The sequence below is a fragment of the Apteryx mantelli genome, chromosome 7 (genome assembly GCF_036417845.1).
Source record: "Apteryx mantelli isolate bAptMan1 chromosome 7, bAptMan1.hap1, whole genome shotgun sequence".
Classification (NCBI taxonomy): Eukaryota; Metazoa; Chordata; class Aves; order Apterygiformes; family Apterygidae; genus Apteryx; species Apteryx mantelli.
This window is the reverse complement of record NC_089984.1, coordinates 24,105,581-24,129,289: the sequence shown is the minus strand read 5'-3', so window position 1 is coordinate 24,129,289 and position 23,709 is coordinate 24,105,581. Positions and strand designations below refer to the sequence as shown.

At 41.3% G+C, this 23,709-nt stretch overlaps 1 protein-coding gene across 1 annotated transcript in view; it reads right to left on the bottom strand.

Annotated features, from left to right (window-relative positions):
• WDFY4 (WDFY family member 4) overlaps positions 1-23,709 on the bottom strand; it is a 151,660-nt gene that overhangs the window by 84,812 nt on the left and 43,139 nt on the right. Inside the window, exons 18-37 of the mRNA XM_067300021.1 lie at positions 23,388-23,464; positions 22,454-22,672; positions 21,224-21,408; positions 17,980-18,211; positions 15,791-15,942; positions 15,106-15,217; positions 14,811-15,001; positions 12,988-13,140; positions 11,949-12,022; positions 11,093-11,254; positions 9,174-9,265; positions 8,049-8,148; positions 7,057-7,262; positions 6,268-6,437; positions 5,584-5,709; positions 4,940-5,101; positions 4,626-4,823; positions 2,845-2,962; positions 2,127-2,284; positions 1,443-1,681 (exon numbers count right to left, since the gene is read on the bottom strand). Coding sequence (XP_067156122.1) covers positions 1,443-1,681; positions 2,127-2,284; positions 2,845-2,962; positions 4,626-4,823; positions 4,940-5,101; positions 5,584-5,709; positions 6,268-6,437; positions 7,057-7,262; positions 8,049-8,148; positions 9,174-9,265; positions 11,093-11,254; positions 11,949-12,022; positions 12,988-13,140; positions 14,811-15,001; positions 15,106-15,217; positions 15,791-15,942; positions 17,980-18,211; positions 21,224-21,408; positions 22,454-22,672; positions 23,388-23,464 — 3,126 coding nt within the window. The remainder of the gene's footprint in view (positions 1-1,442; positions 1,682-2,126; positions 2,285-2,844; positions 2,963-4,625; positions 4,824-4,939; positions 5,102-5,583; positions 5,710-6,267; positions 6,438-7,056; positions 7,263-8,048; positions 8,149-9,173; positions 9,266-11,092; positions 11,255-11,948; positions 12,023-12,987; positions 13,141-14,810; positions 15,002-15,105; positions 15,218-15,790; positions 15,943-17,979; positions 18,212-21,223; positions 21,409-22,453; positions 22,673-23,387; positions 23,465-23,709) is intronic.

The following is a 23,709-nucleotide window of genomic DNA, read 5'->3' as shown; positions in this document are numbered from 1 at the left end:
TCTCTTGGGTAGGCAAAGTTGCCTTTTTTACCTTTGGGTTTTCTTTAAAATACAGTAATTCTGATTTCCTGGATTTGCTGTGTTTAACTTTTGGATAACACCAACACTTGTGGTTTTGTTTTTTAATGTTTATACTGTTGCTGCAAACTAGCAATTTTTACCCATCTCAATAACTTTTGTCTGGAAATTATTATCTGACTGGAATAAGAACAATCATGGAGCTAGAAAAGACCTCAGGAAAGTGTGGCTTATTTCAAATGTGACATTGTAGCACCGGATTCAATTTAGACAGAGCACACTGGAAGTATTCCTCAACCTCTAAGCAGCACAGAAGGTTCCCATTGAAACAGCAAGCATCGTTATAGTGAATAAAGCACTGGCCATTATTTCCTTCTTTTGACAAAACAGAACTGTCCAAAATGACTCCCCAGCTTACATTAGCAAGCATTCCTCTGACATATCACCTATAAGAATAGCAAAGATACATCATGGATGTTCTAGCCCTATCCAAGTCAACAGCAAAACTCCCAACAACGTCAGTAGGACCATGATTTTGCAGCTCATATCCAAGTAACAGAAACACTAAAAGTCAAAAAATCCATTCACAGTTTTTTATGTTTTAAATATACCCACACAAGAGTGGCTGCTGGAGCAGAACACCAGCTTGCTAAGTTAGCCCACAGCAGTTGTCTCGGAGAATGGCCACCTGTGTGCCTGAGGAGTGATTCTAGCCCACATCCTGTGAAGAAGGTTTTCAGGCTCTCAGTTTAATAATGGACTTGTGGGCCAACTCGCCTGAAGATAGTTCAAGTTCGTTCAACTGCAGTTACTACTCTTAAATAACTAAGCTGCTTATACTAACCCACATCTGAGCAACAGAGGTATAGGAAGTTTTCTGCTCACTAGTGTTTCAAGCAGAAAACAGCCTTCTGACTGAACAACTGTTCATCATTTCCCCATTCTTACTGAAAACCAACTCCTTGCTCCCAGAATACTGAACACATTAATGACCTTCCTCCCCTCCAAATTAAATGAAAAAAATGACATCAAAATATTTCTGTCACTATTCTTCATTAAAAAAAAAAAAAAAAAAAAAAAAAAAAAAAAGAGGAAAACAACCCTCTTTCCCCAAGTGGCTTCATTCAGCCATTTTAACAGACAGCAGATCAGGGAGGAAGGTTTGTCCCATGCAGGAAGCTGCAGAATGATGCTTTCAATCCCCAGAGCACCAAGCCCAATGGGCCAAAGGCTTTTTAGGATATGGTACATCTGAAGTCCTTAGTCTGGCTGAATCCAGCTCAGTCTCACCTTCTAGTATTTCCCAAAACTGAGACTGCCTAACTTGTGTGAAAAAGAATGTGAAATCTCCCCCTTGGCACCCAATGACATAGACAACAGCACCCAGAGATAAGCAAATGTAATACTGAGACCAACTTTTGTACCTGCCCGAATTTAGCTGGCAAAGGCAGTGCATGAGGCAGACGATGAAATTATTACTTGAGTTGTAAGTTGCAAAGATAATGTCCCACTGCTCCTGCAGGACATTGAGAGTGTTCAGGATGTTAAACTGTTCAGGCAGTGACTGTTGTGGTCTGGACAGGCAATACAGGATCGCTCGGTTTAGACAGCTATAGAGGGTACTGACGAAAACCTCCTTTTGAGAAGAGCTGCCTTCTAAGACCTGTGAAAACAGCAGAGTACTTGGCTTGCTCAAAGAATATTCTCCTCAAGGATCCACTCCAGTCACTTCATTTAAGCTGCTGCAAACTTATTTTGGCAAAATTCCCCCAAACTACCTGCTGGGTACAAATTCAATCTTCCTGTAGTTCTTCTGAAATCCCTGGTATTGTGGAAGAGATTAATTTATCCCCATTTGGTAACATGTACCTCACCAGCAGACAGTGGCACATGGAAAAGTACTAATTATCCCTTCTTTAAGCTGCACCATCTAGCTCTTATTGTCAGTTTAGGCCATTATGTGCTCATGCACGAAAACAGGATAACCACAGTCATGAAACAAACTGCAGCCCTTTTCTTGAGAATTCTGGTATCACAAACTCATTGTGAAACAGGACACACTAAAACATGTTGATAACAGGTGGAAAAAAATCATTCATGTGACTTACCACCACAATCTGTTTGGCGATGAAGAGAAGGATTTGCTTGGGGTCAGCAGCAAACATTCTGCTGTTCAGCTTCTCAATCAGTTTCTGAGCAAAATAAGCAACATTCACTATAGACGCAGATGCAGTTGATTCTGAAGTGCCATGAGGATCACTGCTCCCTGGAGAGAAGACAAGAGGAGTGACAACCCCAAAACAAGCTGAGATGCAAAATAACATGGCCACGTGGGATCTGAGGTTTCAAGGGTTGAGAAAGGGACAGTCTGAGGTCATACTGTCGCAGAGGTGGGAAGTATCTAAGAATACTGTAAGTCTAGCAGATATATGTTCACCAGCTTCATCGTAAGAACAGAACCAACCCCACTACTATATACTATCATGAAGGACTGGTCCAACTAATGACCAAGAAAGGCAATAACTAAGTTACCAGGGTTGTTTCCAGAAGCACTCAAGGGTAAACCTAGGTTTCTTTCCTCTTAATCACCTCCTATTTAATCTTTAGAATGTTCCCCATAGGAGAAGGACAGGGAGGTGGAAGAAGGAGGAGGCTCTCAGGAAACATGGCAACACAACAGTAGTTTAGGCAACTAACACTAGTTTAGGACTATAGCAGGAGTGAATGGACTATCTGGCCTGCTGAGCTGAGTGTTACTCTTTCTATCAATTACAGCTACATGCCAAACATCATCTAGCTAACAAACTCACCGCTCTCACCACTCACCTCTTGGTCTTGTTTTCCCCTCGCTTTGGCTTGTAACATGGAAGACATCCATAGCAGATAGCAAGACTTTTGTCTGAAAATGTCTCTTCTGCTCACTGGTGGCATCTTCTGGAGAAGCCTGTATAGTCACCATACAGACATTAGCATTGCAGGAAAACAGCCAGGAAATCCAGCTCTGAAAGTCACTTTCAGCCTTTATTCCCTGATTTCACTGGACTTCTGACAATTTTTTATCAGCTAAAGATTCAGAATCAGTTAAAGTCTTGGTCAAGGGAGTAAGGATTTCAGGAGACACCCAATACAGTTTGGGATAGTTTAGAATGCCCAACATTTCCCTTAAAAACCTTGGCATTGGTTTAGGAAGTGCAGGAGGAAACTGCAAAACACAGAAAGAACAAGGACAACTTCACCTCTCTGCTAGACTTTACCCTTTGGTGTGGATATATAAAACAGCTAATGCAAGCTAAGTAGTTGTCTGTGGCAGCAAATCTACAGTCACACATAAATGCAGGGATTCGGTGTACCCCTCTGCGGAAAAGCAACAAGGCACCTCCCATAAAGAGTTCAGTAAAAGTGCATGTGTGGACAGTTACTGGGCAGCAGATGACAGTAGGACCTCATACCCAAGTTTATCACACAGGAAATCCTACACATGTCTATATTTTGTAGCTGATAGCCAGCACAGTCCCCTTCTGCACACTGAACAATAAGCGAAGTTTTGCACAGGGCCAGAATCTAGGTTCCTAGGTGGTTCTCAAGAAAACTTGCCCTCAGAGAATTTCAGCTCCTTTTAGCAGGCTCAGGATTCAGGCAGTCAGAAGAGTCATCCTCTGTTTTAAACTCTATCATGATTAAGCCTTGGGAATTTACTATGATGCCTTTAGAGAACTGCAACTCTTCAAGATGTGTGAGTCTTTAGGGAATTGCCACTCTGCAAGATGATTTAACTCATAAGATAGCAGTTGCAGTCAAGCTTCTTACGTTTGTTGCAATCTGTTTTACTAAACTGAGTCTGGATCAAAACTCTCATTTGGAACACCTGGATTATTGAGAATTTGGACCTGGAGCCTAAATTTTCCATTCTCCCTGTCTTTACATTGTGCTGACTGAACCCTTCCAGTGCTTTGAGTAATCCATAATCCAGATTAATCTGTTACAGTTTGTATTAATCTGTTCTAAAATGGAAAGGGGGGTTGGGCAGGGAGACAGTTGTTTGGTTTTTGTATTTGAGGACTGAAAAGAAATTGTTGTCTCATAAATCAGTACACAGGAATGGGAATGCTCTGTGTGAAATCTTTTGTTCTCAACAGAATTCAAGGGCTGCTCTAGAGACACGCAGACATTACTAGAGAAAAGGGAATTTTTTTCAGGCCTTACTTCAATGTTAAATGCTGCCTGGAAAATGCCATTGTTGTTGTCTTGGGGTAGCATATTGTCTTAGTTTACATGAATGCAGAGGAGGGAAAAGGAGTCTCTTCCTTGCAGAAAAGGTAGGAATTTCATTCCACTAAGTGTGTTGTCCAGATCTGCCAGGAAGTCATGCATGCTCTCTAAGAGATGTGATCTGGCCCTATCCTTTAGGCCTTCTTCATTCTCATATAAGCCCCCACAGGTAGACTGAGAATAATATTTTAGAGAACAAGAATTGCTGAAAATGCTGACTGAAGATACCCCTTAGCCATTGTTAACCCTTCTTTCACTAGGTCACTAATAGGATGTCTCCTGTCCTTCCACCCCCAGTGCAAAGTAGAGCAGCAAGGCCTGATTACTATATGAGAGACCTCAATAAGCAGCTCAAGTGGATGTCCTTGTTTGTTCGCTGGGATGTTGAGCAGACTGTCCATCAGGAGGACTCGCATGAAATCCCACACTTGTTTCTTGGCAGGGTGTGGTAGGAGCGGGAGAGACGAAGGATCAACACAGCCCTTCCCTTCAGCAATGGATGGACCATCAGGAGACAAAAGACCTTCAGAGCTTCCCTGTAGATGAGGACAGACAGCAATGCATTTTAACCTGTACTCTCCTGTAAGATGATATTTCCTCCTAGCTACACATAACCAAGTTGAAGGGCCTGTGCTGGCTCACATGTACATACCTTGGGTGCTCCAGAGTGGAAGGCAACCATAGCCAAAGTTTTCAAGAAGTCAGGACAGCGCCACACAGGGTCCTGAGTATAACTGTGATAGATCAAGCCCAGAAACTGGATAATATTCCGTGGATAGGCAATTTCCCAGGAAGCTTCTGCATCTACAATAGGCTGAACACAGACACACGTACATTTAGTCAAGGCAGCATTCCTCTCTCACTCAGATGAGCATATTTTTGCTCCTCTCCAGGTATTCCTAAGCAGCTGAGCAAACATGGCATGGCCACAGAATAGCCAGGGCAGCTAACTCCTAGCTTGCAGACTTAGGATATGCTGAGCCAGAACTCTACAAGCTCAGTCACAAATGTGACATATCCTCACCACCAAGAATGGGCAAAGTGGGTCACGCTGTGGGCAAGATCCATCTCTGTGTTCAGAGTTCTTGAACATGAGCCCATCGCATCCCCTGCTATGTACCATAACCATGTCAATAGCTGCACTGATGCTTTTCTTCCCTGCCCACTGCTCTGCTCAGCAGAGCCTTGTGAGGGGAGAGAAAGGTTCTGCTTACACATAAAGACTGCCGCAGACACCCAACACTCTCGGGCAAAGTTTGCAGCTCACACTGCACTCCCCTGCTACAAAATGCTTACCTTGTCCACAGTGACCTTAACCATTTCCAGCAGCAAAGTAGCTGCCTCTGCACACAATCCGATTTTGAGGACATTCTCTGTAAGGTGGTGCTGCAAGATCCACTGCAGCATAGAGTCAAGATCTCTCTAAAAGAAGAGAAGATATATTTCAAGAGACTTGAATTATTTATGAAACATCAAGAACAACTCCTGCTCTCTCATCAGCGAAAAAATACAGTTGTATCATCTTTACCTCCACCAGCTCTTCCCTCTCTTATTTCTTGCATTTCCCCAGGACAGCACTAATGGATTGTCCTCTTTAGAGAGATATCTTTGGCACTACTGGGGAAAAGAGCCTTATGGCTTCTAAGGACACTGGGGAAAGTACCCAAATTCACTAATTCTGAGATTTTAATGAGCCTTGACTACATAAGAACAGACAGGAAAGCTAATCTGAACTACCTTCTAAAGTGCATTAGTTAAATGACATTTAATCCCTATGTGAACAAGTTTGTTCAGAATGCAAATTTCCTTAATACAAAGTTAACTTACTTCATCTTTAAAGTATGAATGACTAATTTTAACTATCCCCCCTCCCCCCCCAAAAAACAACAAACAATTAGAGTTAACTTGCCTGAGAAACCTATCAAAGGAGTAAAGCAATGGAAGTTTCTTGCTTGTCCACTATTTTCTTCAAGGCCTTACCTTGGCTGTTTCAGGTGGTTCACACTGTGGAGCTGCCAGAAAGAGCCCTGCCACCAGTAAGTAGATCTCAGGGATGTGGACATGATCAGTCAGACATGTTTGCAACACAGAAAATCCAAAAATCAAGAAGGAGCTGTTATCAGGCACTGGAGTCTGAGGTTTTAAATTGTCTTTAAAGAAGGAGGAAAGAAAAAGAAAAAAGAAAAAGGAAAATGTTCTGAAGATGTCTCTATGAATGAGTGCTGTATCAGAGGATTACTGACCTATTCTGATCCCCATTTTTGTGTCCCAGGCTACTGCATACTCTGCTAGGCTGCAATCTCAATGGTTCTCATGGTTCCTCTTCAAACTATCAGATAATAATTTTTCCCGTTATCACTTACAAGAGATTCTCCCTCAATTCCTCCTCCCTTCTCTTCCCTCTCCCATACCCACAGGTCTAATTAGCAAAAAGGATGCTGAACAAATCTTAAAGAAACAGAAGGTTCAAGGCAGAAGCTGACATCTGAACACCTCACAAACTTATCGGCAAGCCTGATTTTCTGCAAGACAAAAAGGTCTTTCTCCCTGTGACTGCCATCTGAAACGCCAACTACAGCACAGAAAAGCTGAAGTACTAGGGCAAACTTGCCCTAGAAAACAATACTGATTCTTGGTCTACTGAGATCAGTAGGAATTCTCCTATGAGAGATGATAAGAATTGGATCAAGAACTTTTAAGATGTCAGTGTCATTTTCATAACACTTTCCCTGCAAGGGAGTGTTTTGTGAACATTACACCAATACATACCCATTAGAATATCCAACCCTGCAGAGCTGTTTTCCAGCCAGCGCCCAGCCACTATCCCCTCCTTGAATTTTTTCAGCAGGGAACGATTGTGGAGGAAGCACAGAAGTAGCTTGATTCCTAGCACAACTGTGGTAGAGTGCAGGTAGCTCTGTGTGAACAGCAGAAACCAGTCCGGCCCCAGCGCCAAGAATGTTTCTTCTTGCACCCTGGGACAAACAGGGAAGTGAAAGCATATGAAAGGAGACACGGTAAAAGACAGGCAATTTTATTTAGAATTACTGCTAAGTGATTTAGGAGCTCAGGTTGCTGTGGAAAAATCCCAGTTAAAGTTTTACCACAACACAGAATTATGAAGATTGATATATTCATGCACACTGTTCAAGCCAGTCTGTTCCCACTAAGTTCAACCTTATATTACTGCCAGGCCAAAAGCTCATTGACATGAACTAAGTTCCTTCTGAGAGTATGTATCAGTAACCGACAAACTACACTATAGACTAGATCTTTCAACCTAAGAAATTTAAAATTTTGGTTTAAATTTAGAAGTCCAATATATTTTAATAAGTGGAAATGCACAGTTAAGGCAGTCAGCAATATGAACTCTGCCTTTCAATTACACAGCATAGAACTATACAATAACTATATGCTTATGATTAATATACAGGGACTTAAGTAATCCCACATTAGACTGAATTGAGTTTCAAGACAATTGTTATTTCTTCTCCTCTTGCAATGTAGAATTAACAGCAATATCTCCAATTTCCTCCTTTGAGGACTTTTCTGAAAACATTAATCCTTTTTCAAAATGGAGATCACTGCCATCTCAGATAAATCACTGAAAGAAAGTAACTCCAAATCGAATCTGCTGTTACATATCACTTTGTTGACATTCAAATATTATTAGCGTGTTTAGTCCTGGTCAAACACTGGTAAAAAGGAAATCTAGAAGACACAGACACTTAGGCATGCCTTCCTAAATTGTTTCTACTTACTCAGAGGACAGATGAAGTTTGTCTGAACGCATTACATCTAACAGCATCTTCAGTAACTGGTTTCGAAGACAGATTGTCTTTCCAGGTGTTTGGCTTGAGGCTACAAGTATCAGAAGGTAATGAAGAGTAATGAAGAGACAAAACGCATGTTCCAATGCTTTTATGAACAATCTTGTTTGCACCAGATTAGCCCAATAGAAGTACTTGTCTTTTGCAGAGTAAAAAGATGCAGACATCAGATTTTGGACATGAAAATTCCTGCTAAAATCAGAAATGACCAGTGCTTACATTTTTCAAAGTCCTGTCTTCAAAGATATTTAGAACTCATTTGGACTAAATGTTGAAGAATAATCCACAGGAAACAATCTCAGGTTAACTAGCGAGAAAAATATAAGCAGGCAATAAGAGATGTATTTTCTGGCTATGATTTCTATAGATAAGAACTAAAGTTATCAGTGTTTCCTTAACATAGTACATATTTTAGATTTGCGATAACCTCAACTGAAAGATCACAGTCAGTGAAAGAGCCAGCTGACTGCAAGATGCCACACACAAAGTAGACATAAATGGGTAGATATTTTAAAAGGTACAGTCTTCCACATAATTACTCATTACAGCTAGACAACAGCAACAACATGTTCATATCAAATCCTGTCCCAGGATGCCAAGTGAAAATTTATTCCTCATAACAGCCCAGGATGTTGTTTGTGGGGCAATTTCAACTTAATGGCCCTTCATCTCAGTGGAAGTTCATGAAATCCAAAACTGTTTAAGCTCTGGACAAAGCAGTCAAAGTACTGCTGGTCTAGTAGGCAGAGAGAGGACAACACAGTAACAACTTCCTTAGCAGAAGGAGGATCCTGCTGTAAGCCATGCCTTCCTGGATATACCTGGATCACTTCACTACCCTTCATGTTAGGGCTTTGTGGCAATACAACTTTTCCCCACAATTTCAGGTCACCTCAATGCAGCCTGTCCCTTGCCAGAATAAATCATTTGAAGCAGGTCTCTTCCTTCCACTGAAGGAAGCAGCATTACGGTGCATTTAGGGTTCACCATGGCCTGGGGAAGAGGAAAAGCACTTAGCCACCCATCAGAACCCACGTGCCAAAGGTAGCTCCTCACCTTCATCAGGCATCTCAGCCACACCATCCAGGCAAATCAGATTTTCATCTACAGAAGAGGGTTTCAAAGTATAAACAAGGAACAATCCAATCCTTCCAGAGAGAGAACCAATTTTGGTCAGTAGAATGAAAGCTATTCAGTTAGTCACTTTGAGATTACATGCAAATCTCAGCACTCAAAAACAATGTCTGCTTGAAACTAATGGCTGCAGAAACAGCCTTGAAATAGGAATGCAAAAGATCATAAAATAGGAAGCAAATAAAAAGGATATCCATCTACATGTGCAGGTAATATCTGTTCTACGATGGAAAAGTATTTCTCATTTATTTTAACTTCTCTGGTTTTTAAAGGTCTGTCTACATATACTGAACCACAGGGCTGGCAATACTGAGTTAAGACCTCTGGTGGTTTGGGGGGGCCAATTCTGAAATCCTTGTGGCATTCAGACATCACTGTGATCAGCACTTGGTTTCCAGGCACATAGGAGGCAGCAGAGAAACACCTCAGCAGCTACTCAGGAAGGAGGACTGGCAACTTCTTTTCACCTTTATTCTGCTTTAACACATTACCTGGTTCTAAGAATTTATGGATTAAGGTGACATACACACCCACTGCAGCTGCATGGCCTCCTGTCCACAAAAAGGGTATTTCTTACAGGACAGAGTATCATTGTTCTGCAGGAGTGACCTGCATACTGCAGCTTCCAGTAGATGTGCCAAAAGTTTGGGACCAGCAGAAACCCCAGCACCTTTCAGTGCTGCTGAGAGCCTGCTACAGTCTCTGCTCTCCTGGAGCTGGAAAGATAGGGACTGTCATTATCCACATGCACTGCTTAACACTAAGTGCATGGTTTGCTCTAAATAGGCAAATACCAATGAATAAAACATCCAAAAAGCTGCAACTTCCTCATCTTTGGGCCTGACAACCAAACAAATTACCATGGAGTAACAAGTCACCAGATTTAAAAACAAACAAAGAAAAGATGCTTATGCATGCTCCTTCCCACATGGCAAATTTGATATAATAAACCCAGGTTACTTACATCTCCATAAAAAAAGGAACAGGCTAACTGTCTAACTCGCATGCTCCAGGATAGGAACATGCATGCAGGTAATTCCACACAGGAGCTGTCGAGCAGTAAGTTTGCATGTCAGCTTATCCCACAGTAACTTCTTGATGTGCTCACACCCTTCAGTAGAGCAAAGGGATGACGACTACAGAGACCAAAGCTTCCAGTGTGCAACTCTGCTTTGACATTTTCTTTGGACAAACACAGAGCTTTGAAAAGTGCAACTTGTCATCTGTACAGTGCATTTTTCTAGAGTTAAATGGCTACAGAAAACATTGTGTGGCCCTCACTCAGTCTATAGGCTACAAGCTGATGCAGCTAGGCTGGGATTACAAAATGGAGTAGTGTTTACATTCTGCGGAGAGCAAACAAGGATTTAAACTCTCCACTTTGTGAGATCCCACTTAGCACATGTTAACTCACTGAGATTCAAGAATAAGAAAATATAGCTACTGGGATATAACTGAAGCCAATGGGATTAGGTACATAGCTCCCTGGAGCCAGGTTGCAATATTTCAGGGACTACAATACTTTAGGGGCAGGCTTTAGTGACCGCAAATATTAAGTCCAGACTTTGAGTAGTCCCAATCATATCAGTGGGACTATTTGTGCCACCACTGTAAGGGTCATCATCTGACCCATGGGGATCCTCATACATAAATACAAGGGTGGATTGAATTCTATGTTGCAGGCATGAAAAAGTCTTTTGTAAGTGGGCACCTTTGAGTTGCCAGAGATTTGGCCTCCTATCAAAGGTGAGGAGAAGAAAGCTCTGCTCGATCTCTCTCCAGGATGGGCAGCAGAATAACTCATTTGCAAACTGAGAAAATGCTGCAGGCCTGGAGGTTACCTGAGAACATCCCGCGTGTTAAAGTATCCTTGCAACAGATGGGAAAGAATAGTGCAGACCACAGTGATCCTGGAGTTACTGATTTCAGCATCATTGAAGAGGAAAATGAGCTTGGGCACCATTTGCACCTGGTAGGCAACTTCAGCATTCTGATATCCATCTCTGCATAAAAGCATAGGGCCTATTAAAAGCTTTTACTGGAAAGAACCAAATTTGCAAGATTCCAGCTAAGAAGATTTTTGGGTTGCACTGGCACTTTGCACCTTTGGCTTCTGATGTTGCCTTGGCAACTGATCAAACACTATCAAATTGAGTATGTGTCAGTGATGGAGATCTGAAGACTTCTTTTTGTGTTCCCCACCCCAATTCGGCATCTGCCCTCTCCCCCGGAAACTGCTGCATTTCAGTGAGTTCAAAGAAAACAACGTTATTGACTTTTTAAGCAGTGAGTTGGTGGTAATAAATGCTATTCTTGTAAAACTCAGCAAGAGACATCAGAGGGCTCTGCATAGAACTTTCTGGTGCCAAAAGGAAGGAAACTAACATCCTGCTCTACTCAGCCATTCTGCCTTACTATGTCTTTTTAGATACATTTAACTGTAGTAGAACTGGTTAAGGAAGTATACTGTTCTAAAAAAACCCTCCTGGGTTGTATTTTGGTTATAAACACATCACCATTTATAAAAAGAAATTTTTAAAGTTCCATGCTCAATTCAAAGATTCAGATTTTTTCTTCCCAGCACACATTTTAACTTTCATTGTACATCATTGGTTCCATGTAACCCAGGTCACCACATAACCTTTCCATCAGATAAGCTTGTTCCACATGCTTCTGATTTAGATGCCAGCTATGTACCTGGAGGACTGCAGGATCTCCACAAGATGTGAAAAAAGAGCAAGGTCAAGATTTTCTGGTGCTGTCATCCAAAGCTGAAAGACAAAGGAAAGCAGAGAAATACTGTTCTGTTGAGCTGAGGAGACTGTAACCTGTGGCAGAAAAACAGCAACAAGTAGTTTGGGGACAGTAAAATCATGAACTGTCACTGCCATCTGTGCAGAACACTAGGTAACTTTATTGTGTAAATGCGCATGGATTACATTATGCTACAACAGTGCACTGTAAAGAAAACTACAAATAAAGTTTTTTAGTTTTGCATTAACTGTTTCTCCAGTTCAGAAAGGAGGAACACAACAGAACAGCAGATACATTTTTAGAGGCAGGGAAAGAGAATGGAAAAGGAAAGAACAGGTAAGAAGTATATCCACTTCCAGAGTGCATAATTCACATTTGCAGGAAAGATGGAAGTCAGTACAGACTGACATATATAGTCAGTACAGAGCTAACCCAGACCACATTGAAGAAAACTCAAATACTCCCAGGTCAGGGAGATTTTATTTCAGACACAGACCCAATAACTTCCAACCATCTTGTGTCATATAAATATCACCTGGATGGAGAAACAAGAAAGGGGGAGGGGGACAGTGCCTGATCTCACTGCTGTGTAAGGCAGGGATATAAAAGTTGAGGAAAAGGAGTTCAGAGCCACAGACTGTTTCTCACCACGGCAAGCCATCCCCAACCATCCCCACTGGAAAGTCTTCTGCCAGCATGAGGAGCTGCTACTCCTGAACTAGCCCTGAGGAGCAGGCACTTGGGAACTCTGTGGGAACACCCCAGAAATTGCACCAGGGCACAGCAGGCAGCCATGGTGCCTGTGCTCTTCTAGCCATACCAGGAGCCACCACCTCCCCAGGAGGGCCATGGTGTGGCACATCATCGCACACTGCTCCACCCCAAGCACCTGATCCAGGAGGTGCCACAAACAAACCAAATCTCATACTATAAAACCATCTTTAACAGAGCTGAACCCACAAAGTAATATCTATAGTTTTACCTCAAAGTTGCAGAGAACATACTGGAATGCACTATAATTCTTGACAACTGAAGACTCGAAGCCAAGTTCAGCAGTGCCCACTAGGGAGAACACTAGCTGTAAAATCCTGTTGTTTAACAGTTGTGTCTTCCTCTTCAAAAGATATGCCAGCAACTGAAAAAAGACTAAGTAAGTATATGCTGAAAACAAGACCACATGGACTAAAATAGAACACAATCTAATATTGAATCCAAGGCAGATGCACAGTTTACCTGGCAGCAGTAGTCATATATGCAGCATACATAATACGTAAGTATCACAAAGCCAGTAAAGATTTCAGTCCGGGCATGAAATTTTGAGCAATAAGTGGAAGACCACATTCTTGAAAGGATTTGACAACTTTGTGGCATCAAAGAGGAGCAAAATACATACCATATTATGCTGAATGGAATTTACAAAAAACAGTATACAAATATAATTGTACATAGACATGGTAGGTTTTCTACACTGCTCTTTATGGACTTGTATTCTTAGTTGCTTGAAAATGGTGTTGGTTAAAAAAAAATTAAATGTTGACCTCTTCAAATGAAAAGGATACGTTTTTGTGACAATTCCCAATTCCTCAGCTGAGTCTATTTTTGATTATTCAATCAATTTCCAGTATAGTGAAAAAAACACTTAGAAAACCACTACATTTTAAAAAGGTTGGGAAGAACAGACATTCATTTGAAAATACGTATCAAGAAACACGTTAATATTAAAATCATTTTTGCTAGTTGTCTAGGTTCAGACATCCAAACAATGAGCAAAATCACTCCATTGCAACACAGTGATCAGTCACACAGAGAACACCATCGAGCATAGAGCCAAAAGGAACAGCCTGCACACAATCTAAAGGTTGACATTCCCCTAAAAAAAGCTACTGGGCAAGCAGTACTTAAGTATGATAAATATATTCATAGGACTCAAGATCAATTTATGAACAATTCACAAATTGGGAAAATGGAAAGTTTACAACTGATCATTTATAAAGCCTTTATTTTAACACAACAGTGCCATTTCGAAGCATCTCTGCTAAAGTGTCTTCTCTGTACCATGAGATACTGCTTAGCCTATGCAGCATTAACAAAGTCAATGAAACTGAACTGAAACTTCACACTTCAGCCTTAATCCATCCAATATTACCAACAAAACTTGCCCTGGTTCTCTCAAAACACTGAGCCAAATGAACCCTCAGTCTGCACAGCTTTCAGGTCTGAAAGATGAATTTAGGGCAGACCTAATCAATATGCAGCTTGAAATGCAGACAGTACTTATTTACCTCAAGCGCAGTTCCTAACACACAGCAGTGGAGACTGAGCCATAGTAGTTCCTAGTCAGCTCTACACTGGGTGGTCTGCAGGGAGGAAACTTAGGCTGGATAAGCCAAGGGGAAGAAGCAAAACATTTGCCTAAGAAGTGGCTTCTTGTGGTAGGGATGAAGTGTGTTGGTAAAGGGTGGAGGATGGGTCACACACAAATCTGTTGCACTAGCATTATCAACTGCAGCCTTCTTAATATGGGTAGCATGACACCTTCCGTTATTGGATTACATCTGCCCAAAGGTATCTGTTCTCACTTTACCCATTTGTACATATACTGTTATAAAGCTTCCTGGAGATTGTAAGCACAGAATTTAGTACCCTATCCCATACGTCCATCCTGAAGATCCCATAATTCACACAATTACAATCACAAGGGCTGACAGACACAATATGCTTGGATCATTACCATTAATGGGTTTGGGGATATGGCTCTCAAAGAGAAAGACTGTATCCAGATTGAATAAAGAAGAGATTATCTACCTGGTATCCACCCATGTGCCTCATCAATTTTTCACTCATTGGGCTACTGTTCAGGATGGAGTTCAGGACTTTGACAGCTGCATACATGGTGTGGTCATCATGGGCCATAGCAATGAGACCCAGGAGAATGGCAGGGCCTCCAATAAAGTTCAGGCTAGTAGCTGCTGGTGAGGACTGGAACACTCTTACTCCTAGGAAATTACAGAGTTACTCAACCAGGAAGTGCAGAGACTAAATATGTTATTGGACAGAGATAGGTCCAACTCTCAAAAAAAAGTAAGTAGAGCTCATTTACCATACTGGCCCACAGCAACTGATCCTATAGTCCGCAAGAAACCTGAGAGGTGTCCAGCGATATTCTTAGCCAGGAAAACTGGAGTTGAACTGTCCCGAGAACTAATTCCCATCTAAAACAGATAAAAGAGACATTCTAGGAAAAGTCGCAGAAGTATCAGAAAGGCAGAACGTAATAAGCAAAGATGCTAATTTTTTGGAGATTATTTTATTACTTTTAGACTTTAACAAAGCATATGAATACCAGATTTTTCTTCCCTCCCTCAAAATTGATTGTTGGGACAAACATTCACCTATCTGGAGTATTCCACAACCCCACCACTTTTGACATATCAAGAGTAGACCTAGTATCAGCAGGAAGGCTAGAATAGCACGTGAAAGGTCTATTGTGTAGCAATAAGGAATTGTAAGGAATAACTGACTGAAATGAAGCATCCTTAAACCTGAAAACTATGGCTTCTGTTGCTGTTTCAAGAAAGGCTCTTAACATTGTGTTCACACTGTCCAATCTATTCCTCATCACAGACTACAACAAAACCATACTTATAATGTAGTTAAGAAATTGGAGGAGAAGCTGCAAAAATCACTGAAGGTAAGAAGCTAAGACAAAGTCACAAACTTTGCTCGCAGAAACCAAAAAGAAGCAACAAGAAATGTGTTAAAGACGAATGAGGGGAGCATATGACCTCTTTGGCAATCAGCCGACCATCCACTTCATTGTAGGAGCTCTTTACATCTTGGACTGTAGTGAAAGACGAGCATGTGGCATTGATTCCAAAAGAAATTCTCTCTTCTCCCACCAACAGTACAGGATTATGCTCACTGCACTGGTCCTCACCTAAAATGAGAGAGACCATAAATCTCCCAAGGCAATTTGCATGCTCAGCATGTGAAATAGGAGAGGGGCAGCTGAAAAATTACTGGAAGAAACAAAAATTTAAAAGGGAGATTGATTTTTGACTTAAAATCAGAAAAAGGCTTCACCCTTTGCAACTCAGTCCACAGCACTTGCCAGCATAAGCACCAGTAAAAGATATTACTGGGCTTGTCTCCTCTGGTGACTACTCTGTGCAGCCTCTCCCAATATCTCATGAAGCTCAGAAGAATCCAGAAAAACCTTTCTCTGACCACACAATATAAACAAACAGTCTGGGCAGAGACAACATTTCAGAGACCTTCCAAGTTACTGAGTGCTTTCCTCATGTGGAGGAAAAAGAATAGAGAGGCCAAAGTTCAGAGCTGCCAACTCACAACATATGGGAAGCTTCTTAGAAGTACTAGGTTCAGCAGTTTGGTGATAGTATGACATTTTCATATGCTTTTCTTTAAGTAACTTTTTATTTCTGCTTGCACTGCAAGGTAAATAAGGAAAAACAAAACATACCTTTTTTTAATCTCATATTTTTGACAATTTCATAGACTGGGAAAACTGTTGATTTATGAAACTGTTTTACTAATGCTAGTGCCGTAGCCCTTAAAGGCAAACAGGATTAGCACATTTTCTGCATTTACTAGAAGTAAATGCCCTGAGACTATGTCACCTATTTTCCTTCCAGCAGGACACTGACTTATGGCTAAGGCTCTACATAGCTGCTGCTGTTGAGCAAGAAGTAATGAGCTGCTGGTGAGAAGGGGCAAGATAGTGCTGAAACAATCCAAACTGCTCTCCACAACAAGGCCATACTTCCATTTTAAGGAATAAACCATAATATTCTGGGGGTTATGCTGAAAATCTTTTTTTTTTTTTCCCTAAACTAAAATATTTCTCTGAGTATTTTAATGGAATAGGAAGATGTTAGGTTAAAAAAAAAAATCTCAAAAGCAAACTAACAAAAAGCCAACACACCAAACCTGAGAGAGAGAGAGGGAGGGAGAATGCAGAGCGGACTTTTACCTGTTTAGATGTATTTTGAATTTGAAGTGTTTTCATAGTGTACAGATCATATCTTTTATAGTGGCCTGTGATTTCCCTGCATCAGTGCATCACCGGAGTCCAAGAGCCACAATCCATGGAAAGTACTAAAGTCCAGCTGGGGAGCCCAGTGTACAGAGGAGAACAAGTATCCCAGACTTCATGAAGACTCAGCACTTCAAAGTCAGTATTATTTTCATTTTGGGGCTGTATTTTGATATAATTTCTCTTTTGAAAAAAACCTTGATGATTGACTTAGAGATTTTCTGTCTAGATAGACAGCATTCTAAAGGAGGCCAGTTCTCTCACTCTGCTTTAGGCTGCAGCAACACCAAAAATGGGATTATATTCTGCTCTTTTCAAATGGGAGATAACCATCTCACTTCACCCTGAGCTCCAGCACAGAGGTGAATGCACTACTTGTTGAACAAACAGTAATCAATAACTAAAATGTTTTGTCTGCCTGTTTAATAATTGAAGCTAATAGTATACTTTAGTTAAAAATCCTCTTCATTACATGGAATGCAACTTATTCCCCTAACTCTCTTCTCCTATTCTGCAGCATTTGCAATTAAAGATGTTGCTTCCTCTTCTGCCATATTTTTCTGTAGCACCATAAATGTAGAATGTCTTAGTTACAAAGCTTCTTCCTTAATGTTTGGTCAACAGAATCTGCCATCTTGCACCTCCCCCAAAATGTGTTATCCTGCTCCTTTATTCTCTAGCTCTAAAAATCAGGGTACAACTGCTGCTTGCTCCTCCCCTTCTTTGTCTGCTCGATTTACCGTGTGCTGCAAGATCCTCAGGGTCTCTTACTACAAATCTGTACAAGAGCCAGTACAGCGGGGTTTCAGCCTTTTAGGGAGATCTCTAGGTACAGCTGGAATATTAATAGCGGATTATAACAATAAAAACCATCATCCTGGCAAGCAAACAGTGCTGGAGATCAGAGCTACCACATACCTTGAAGCTGTACTGCTTGGAAATTGCTACAGTACTGTGGGCCAAGCTTATTAATCAACTCCACGGTTTCCACAGAGATGGCTTCTTCAAACAGATATGTAGGGCCAAGGCGCCAGGTCAAAGAGGACTTCTGTTTCCAAACTCGAGGAGTAGCTATGTACCCATAGACATCAATAAAGGAAGAGGGTTCCATGGAAATACAGCTACCTGGTAAGGGCTGCAGGTACTGCATCTGCAACAGAGCAAAAATTCACTTAGGGGACTCACTGCATTAGGGGTGTCTTAAGGTCACATCCCTGGAAGGTACTGCCTACCTCCTTCCCTCATTGAAGCCTTGCAATTAGCTGTGCTCAGGGCTTCAGACCAAGCTCAGAGCTGAAAAAAACTCAGTTCTTTGACAGATCAAAGCTAAGAGGAGAGACTGCCCAGCTTTGTTCTCTTTTTTAAGGGAGTTTCCTCAGAACTGGTGCTGACAAGACAGTAATCTGTCAATGTTCAAAAGCTTGACTTTAACCAAGGCAACATCTTGACAAGAACTAGTGAAACCTACTAAACTATGCATTACCTTATCCTCTGCTTCAATGCAAAGACATGAAGTCAGATGCCTTTGCAGACTCTGGGCATCAACTCCATTATACTTACCAAGATAACAAGATCTTAGAGGTATGTGCTTATTGGTTTATGCCTATGCAGCCCCTAGCACAGTAGATCCCCTAGGTGATCAATAAATTAATATCAGCCATGAATCTGTTCTACAATGCAGCTTAAAATTCCACAGTGAGTTTCTTGGGCTGGTTCCCACTTGGTCCCTACCATAATAACATGATGATGATCAACTGCTGTTTAGAAATTGGACTTTCAAAAGTATCAAAACTGTAAGCATTCTCAAAAGTTCAAACATACTTTTTTGTTTAAAGAACACAGTCCAAATCATCTGTGTTGGCACAGAAAACCCTACCTTGACCCCAGACTTTTTTTTCCCCTACTCTTAACTTCATAATCCAGACTGTGACTTTCAACACAGGAAGCCAAGTTACAGACCACATCTTGTACAGGCATCTAGAGAAGAAACAATTTTTGAATGATATAGAGTGTCCAAATACATCAGTTGGCTTCAGTGAAAGTTCAACAGTTTAGGAAATAGGACCATTAATTTTGGTATCAAAATAAGGACTCAGCCTCCTGACTTGAGTCTAGTATCGCATTAAATGTGGAGAGCTCTAATAGAAAGAAGTTAGAATTTTCTTGAAAGAGACAAAATACACTGTACTTCAGGGCTTAGTCCAGCTTCTAACAACTTGCTGTTAGTATGAAATTCCTAGCATTTACCTATCTCTGACTACTGAGATGTAGAAGGTGGGACTGGTCAGTATTGTGAGGCAGGACTCAATATTGGAATGAATAAATATAATGCCCGATGCAACATGGTAATTTCTCCTTCTACCCCCTCTCCATCCCGCCAACAGTAGCTTTTGTTATCTGTTAACAACCTTTGTGCAATTCTAATTTGTTATACAATCTTCCCTTCATTGTACATGTCAAGAAGACGACTTGTATCATGTCAGAGACCTAAGCAGTGGGACCATCTTTTATTTACTAAAGGCTTGTTTTATTTATTATGAGCTGTTTCACTATATGTTAAACACATTTGCTGTGAATTCTTTAATCAATTGCAATGCTTAGGCCTAGTTTTATTGATGACTTTCAGTCTCATTTGAAGGAAGGCAAATTAAATTAAATTTTCATTCTTGAAATGGATATAGGTCCCAAAAGGCGTTTAGAAGACAGATCATTTTTCTCAAGTATGGGAAAGAGAATATTTGGAATTAAACAGGTTGCTTTTACTCGGGAAGTATAAAACACACAAGTGAGCTTTGCATGTGTTGAGACTGATTTGAAATATAGGAGCTGGAAGGAAGAGACCAAAGTTGCAATTAATAAAAGAAGTCTATTAAAAAAAAAAAAAGCTGCATTTTCAACATTACCAAGCTGAAGTATTCAAAGCCCATAAAACAAGTCTCAGAAATAATATGAGATTAGCTTCAAAACCACGAGCATGATGATGATGATAGTACTATAAACTAGGGGCTCTTCTCATTTGTCTTCTTGTGTCTGAGCCTTTCATGTGCATTTGGATTGCTTTCTCATGATTTCTCAAGCAGCCTGAGGAATCTTTAATTCATGATTTTTCCATGTGAGAACTGAGATTCTTATGCAACAAGATTGCAGGAAATGGGACATTGGGGGAAATAGGAGCTACTGCAACATTTGCAATGAACTCATGAGCTGGTATGGTTGAAATTTACAAGTGTCTCTTATCTGAAACCTTCCTCTGTATTTCCTATTAATTCCGAAAAAGTACGATTTTAATGCACAAGCTATCTCATCCTCTGAATAACAATGGGCCGTGAGGACAATCTGTCTCCGAATGGTTAGAGTGCCTGTGGGAAAGACCACTGACTCATCTGACCTCTGAACTGATAGTTCAATGGGTGGCAGCTTGAAACAAGCCCGTGGACAGCTAAAACGCTTGAGGAAATTCTATTCATCTTGGGATTCTTGCAAAGGGCTGCCCAGTCACAGAAACTTATTTTCTCTCTGATCTTTCCTCCCTTCCCAGGCCTTACCCCCAAAATGGAGGCTCCTTAGATCACTAATCACTTTTGCAGATTTTAGCCTAAAGCCAAACTGCCTTCAGTTGTGGGTTTTCTGCTGGACACACCTTAGTGGAATGCGTGTATGTATATATATGTATACATACATATTTTTAATAGCTGAGAACTTCTGAAAATTACCCGCTCCTGGGTGTAAATAGAGAGATCCTCAAAGTTACTAGTCAATTCAGAAAATTTTGGCCTAAGGGCACAACTGCATTTCATGAACATAATCCTGAGCTACTATAAACTAGGCAACCCTAAGTCTCAGATTAGTGTACCCACTCAAAATTGCCATGGTCATCTGCTAATAGGAAAAGAAAAGAAAAAAAAAGAAAACAAATTACTAGTTCAAAGCATCAGTATAAGCTGACATCACACTTCTGAACAGCCACAAAAATATACCCTGATGTGTATGGATTTCTGACTCCACCAAGTGCAACGCAGTGTGGTACATCTTTTGTAAGCAAATCACCACTCTTTGAGGTTTCTCACGCTTACACTGAAAAGACATTGGAAGGCGAGGGGGCAGGGGGGAATGATAGCAAATGCTCAGCTGTCAGGCGCAGTTCTGTGCAGAGAGCCTTTACCTTAGCAGAGCCAAGCATCTGACCATTTATATATGCTGATACAATGCAGTTCTTCTTTGCTTCCTTAGCAACTGTCACTGTGAGATGATGCCACTGTCCAGTGACCAGCAGCTTGCCACAGCCAAACTGGACTTGCCCTGGAACTAGCGAGTGATTTTGGACCTCACCCTCAGGTTCCATGATGTCTGTAAGAGCAAAAACAAGCGACAGTTACTGGAAAGTTTGCGGTCTTCTGTCTCACCTTCCACTGCCTCTGGAATACAACTATCAAATGTGACACACAGAAGGAACATGATTTGTCTGTGGGTATAGCATTAGTTGATGCTGTTCCATTCAATGTCTTTAAAACTTTCCCTGGAGGCCTACTATCAGGACCTGAGACTTGGATAACTCCGAAGATCCCTTCATATAAAATGAGTCATACTCCTAAATTCCACCTGCTAGCTGCCTGTATGCTGCTAAACTAGACTAAACTAGGATAAAGCCGATATCGTCGCTGAGAGGAAAACCCCTCAGGATATTCACTGAATTATCTGATACAGAAAGAAATTCCTAGTGAATTTATGAGAAGATAAAACTTTATTTGTAGTTTTTATGAAAAGAGGAAAGCTGGGATTTTTAACTTCATCTAAGGGAATCAGAGCACTCACACAACGTCAACCGTGCATGAAAAATCCCAGCTACAATTCCCATTCCATTCCCAACCTCCTCTGCAATGCTGAATCACAACCACATTTAAAATACCTACTATGCTTGATACGGAGAAAAGGATAAAAGTCAAGAAGGAAAAAGAAGTTATAGGCTGGCCTGAGAAAAAACATTCTAAAAATGAGGAGAGAATACCAACTGTTTGATTAGGAAGCTAGAGCACTCCAAGACTCTCCTGATCTGCCCACTGCCACATAGAACAGGCAGGGATGAACTGGTTCCTCAAGCCCAGTCCCCACAACTGTGCACAGGCATACAACTGACATTCAGGAGTATTTCTAGAACTCTATCTACAAGTTTTATCACATTTTGCAGGCCCCAAAATAATTCTCAATGCCTACAGCAAACTTAAAACTGAAATATGACCAAGAATTACAACCATAACAGGCTGCCAGAAGAAAACTGAGAAGATGCAAAGTCTCATTAATGTCCCGGGTACTTTTAAGAAGAGTGAATTTGCTAATGAAACATTCCAGACGATCACAGGACACAGCCCTGCAGCTTGACTGAAAAAAGCCTTACCGAGTGGCTGGAATTCCACTTCTTCTGTGGAAATGACAAAGGAACGATCCTGGGGGGAAAAGCTTACTGAAAAGCAGACAAATTCTTGCTCTGTTCTTGACATGTGCCTCACAATAGTGAGGAAACGGAGTGGGTGACTGTTGTGCACCAAACCAAACTTGTTAACCAGAAACCAGGAGGAGAGAGTCAGCCCGCTTGAGGGAGGGAACATTCTGGTGCCTGTAGGGAGGAAACAAAACAGCAATAAGAAAGCTGATTCCCTTGTGCAGACATTAGCAAACTGCTTGCTGTTTCATTTGTAGCCCAAATATATAAGAACTGACATTAGAGAGGTTTAACTCCTATTCTATTAGATTTCACTGCCCACTTTCAGTACCACAGAGACTGCATGTAAGAGTATGTGCATGTCTAAGTGACCTAGAATTGATTGGTGAGAAACAAGTACTAGATCTCCATGCCACAGAGCTCATCACTTGGGTAGCACTGAGCCAGAAATGGAAACAAGTTTCCTCAGAGTCCACAAAATTCAGGAAGCAAGAGGTACAGCATGAATAGCCATTTCCCAGTTCATCTAACTGAAGATTTCAAATTACAGGAGAATCCCATCTAATGTTAAGTGATGTAGTTTCCATTGCTTCCCTGGGAGATTGCTCTAAACTCTGGTGGCTTTCACTTGTTAAGACTGTTTTCCTCACAGCCTGCTTTAAATTTATGTTGCTAACACTAATGCATCGTGCTATTAAGCCACATCTGATGCTGCGTCTTGGTGAGCAGTCTGAGTTGTACAGCTCAGAGCTGGACTAGGACACCAAGATAAAAGAGTATTGAACCACACAGCTTATTTGCTGCCATTTCTTACAAATGTCAAATGCCTGCAGCAGGGTTGAGGAGTCAGCGCTTTCAGGACGCCATAGGTGAGCCAGAGAGTGCTTACCCATGCCGATTCCTCCCGAGACAGACTGCTCAGCACTGGGCCCCATGATAGTGGCCAAGGTAGGGAGGTATAAACACCTACAAAAGCAAGCAAGCATCCATTCAGCAGAAATGTAAAACCATTCTTGAAGGTCACCACTGACCCAATTCTGTGCTCTTCTCACATGTCAACCCCTGAAGAATCAAGGTAGCAAAGCAGAGTCAGGCTATCAGCAACAAGACAACAACAAACTTTCTCTGAGCTAAACAGACTGGCAACATGGCTGCAAGGAAGGCAGCAATAGGGCACAAGGATTGGTTAAGCTGAGAGAGGAACGACTAGT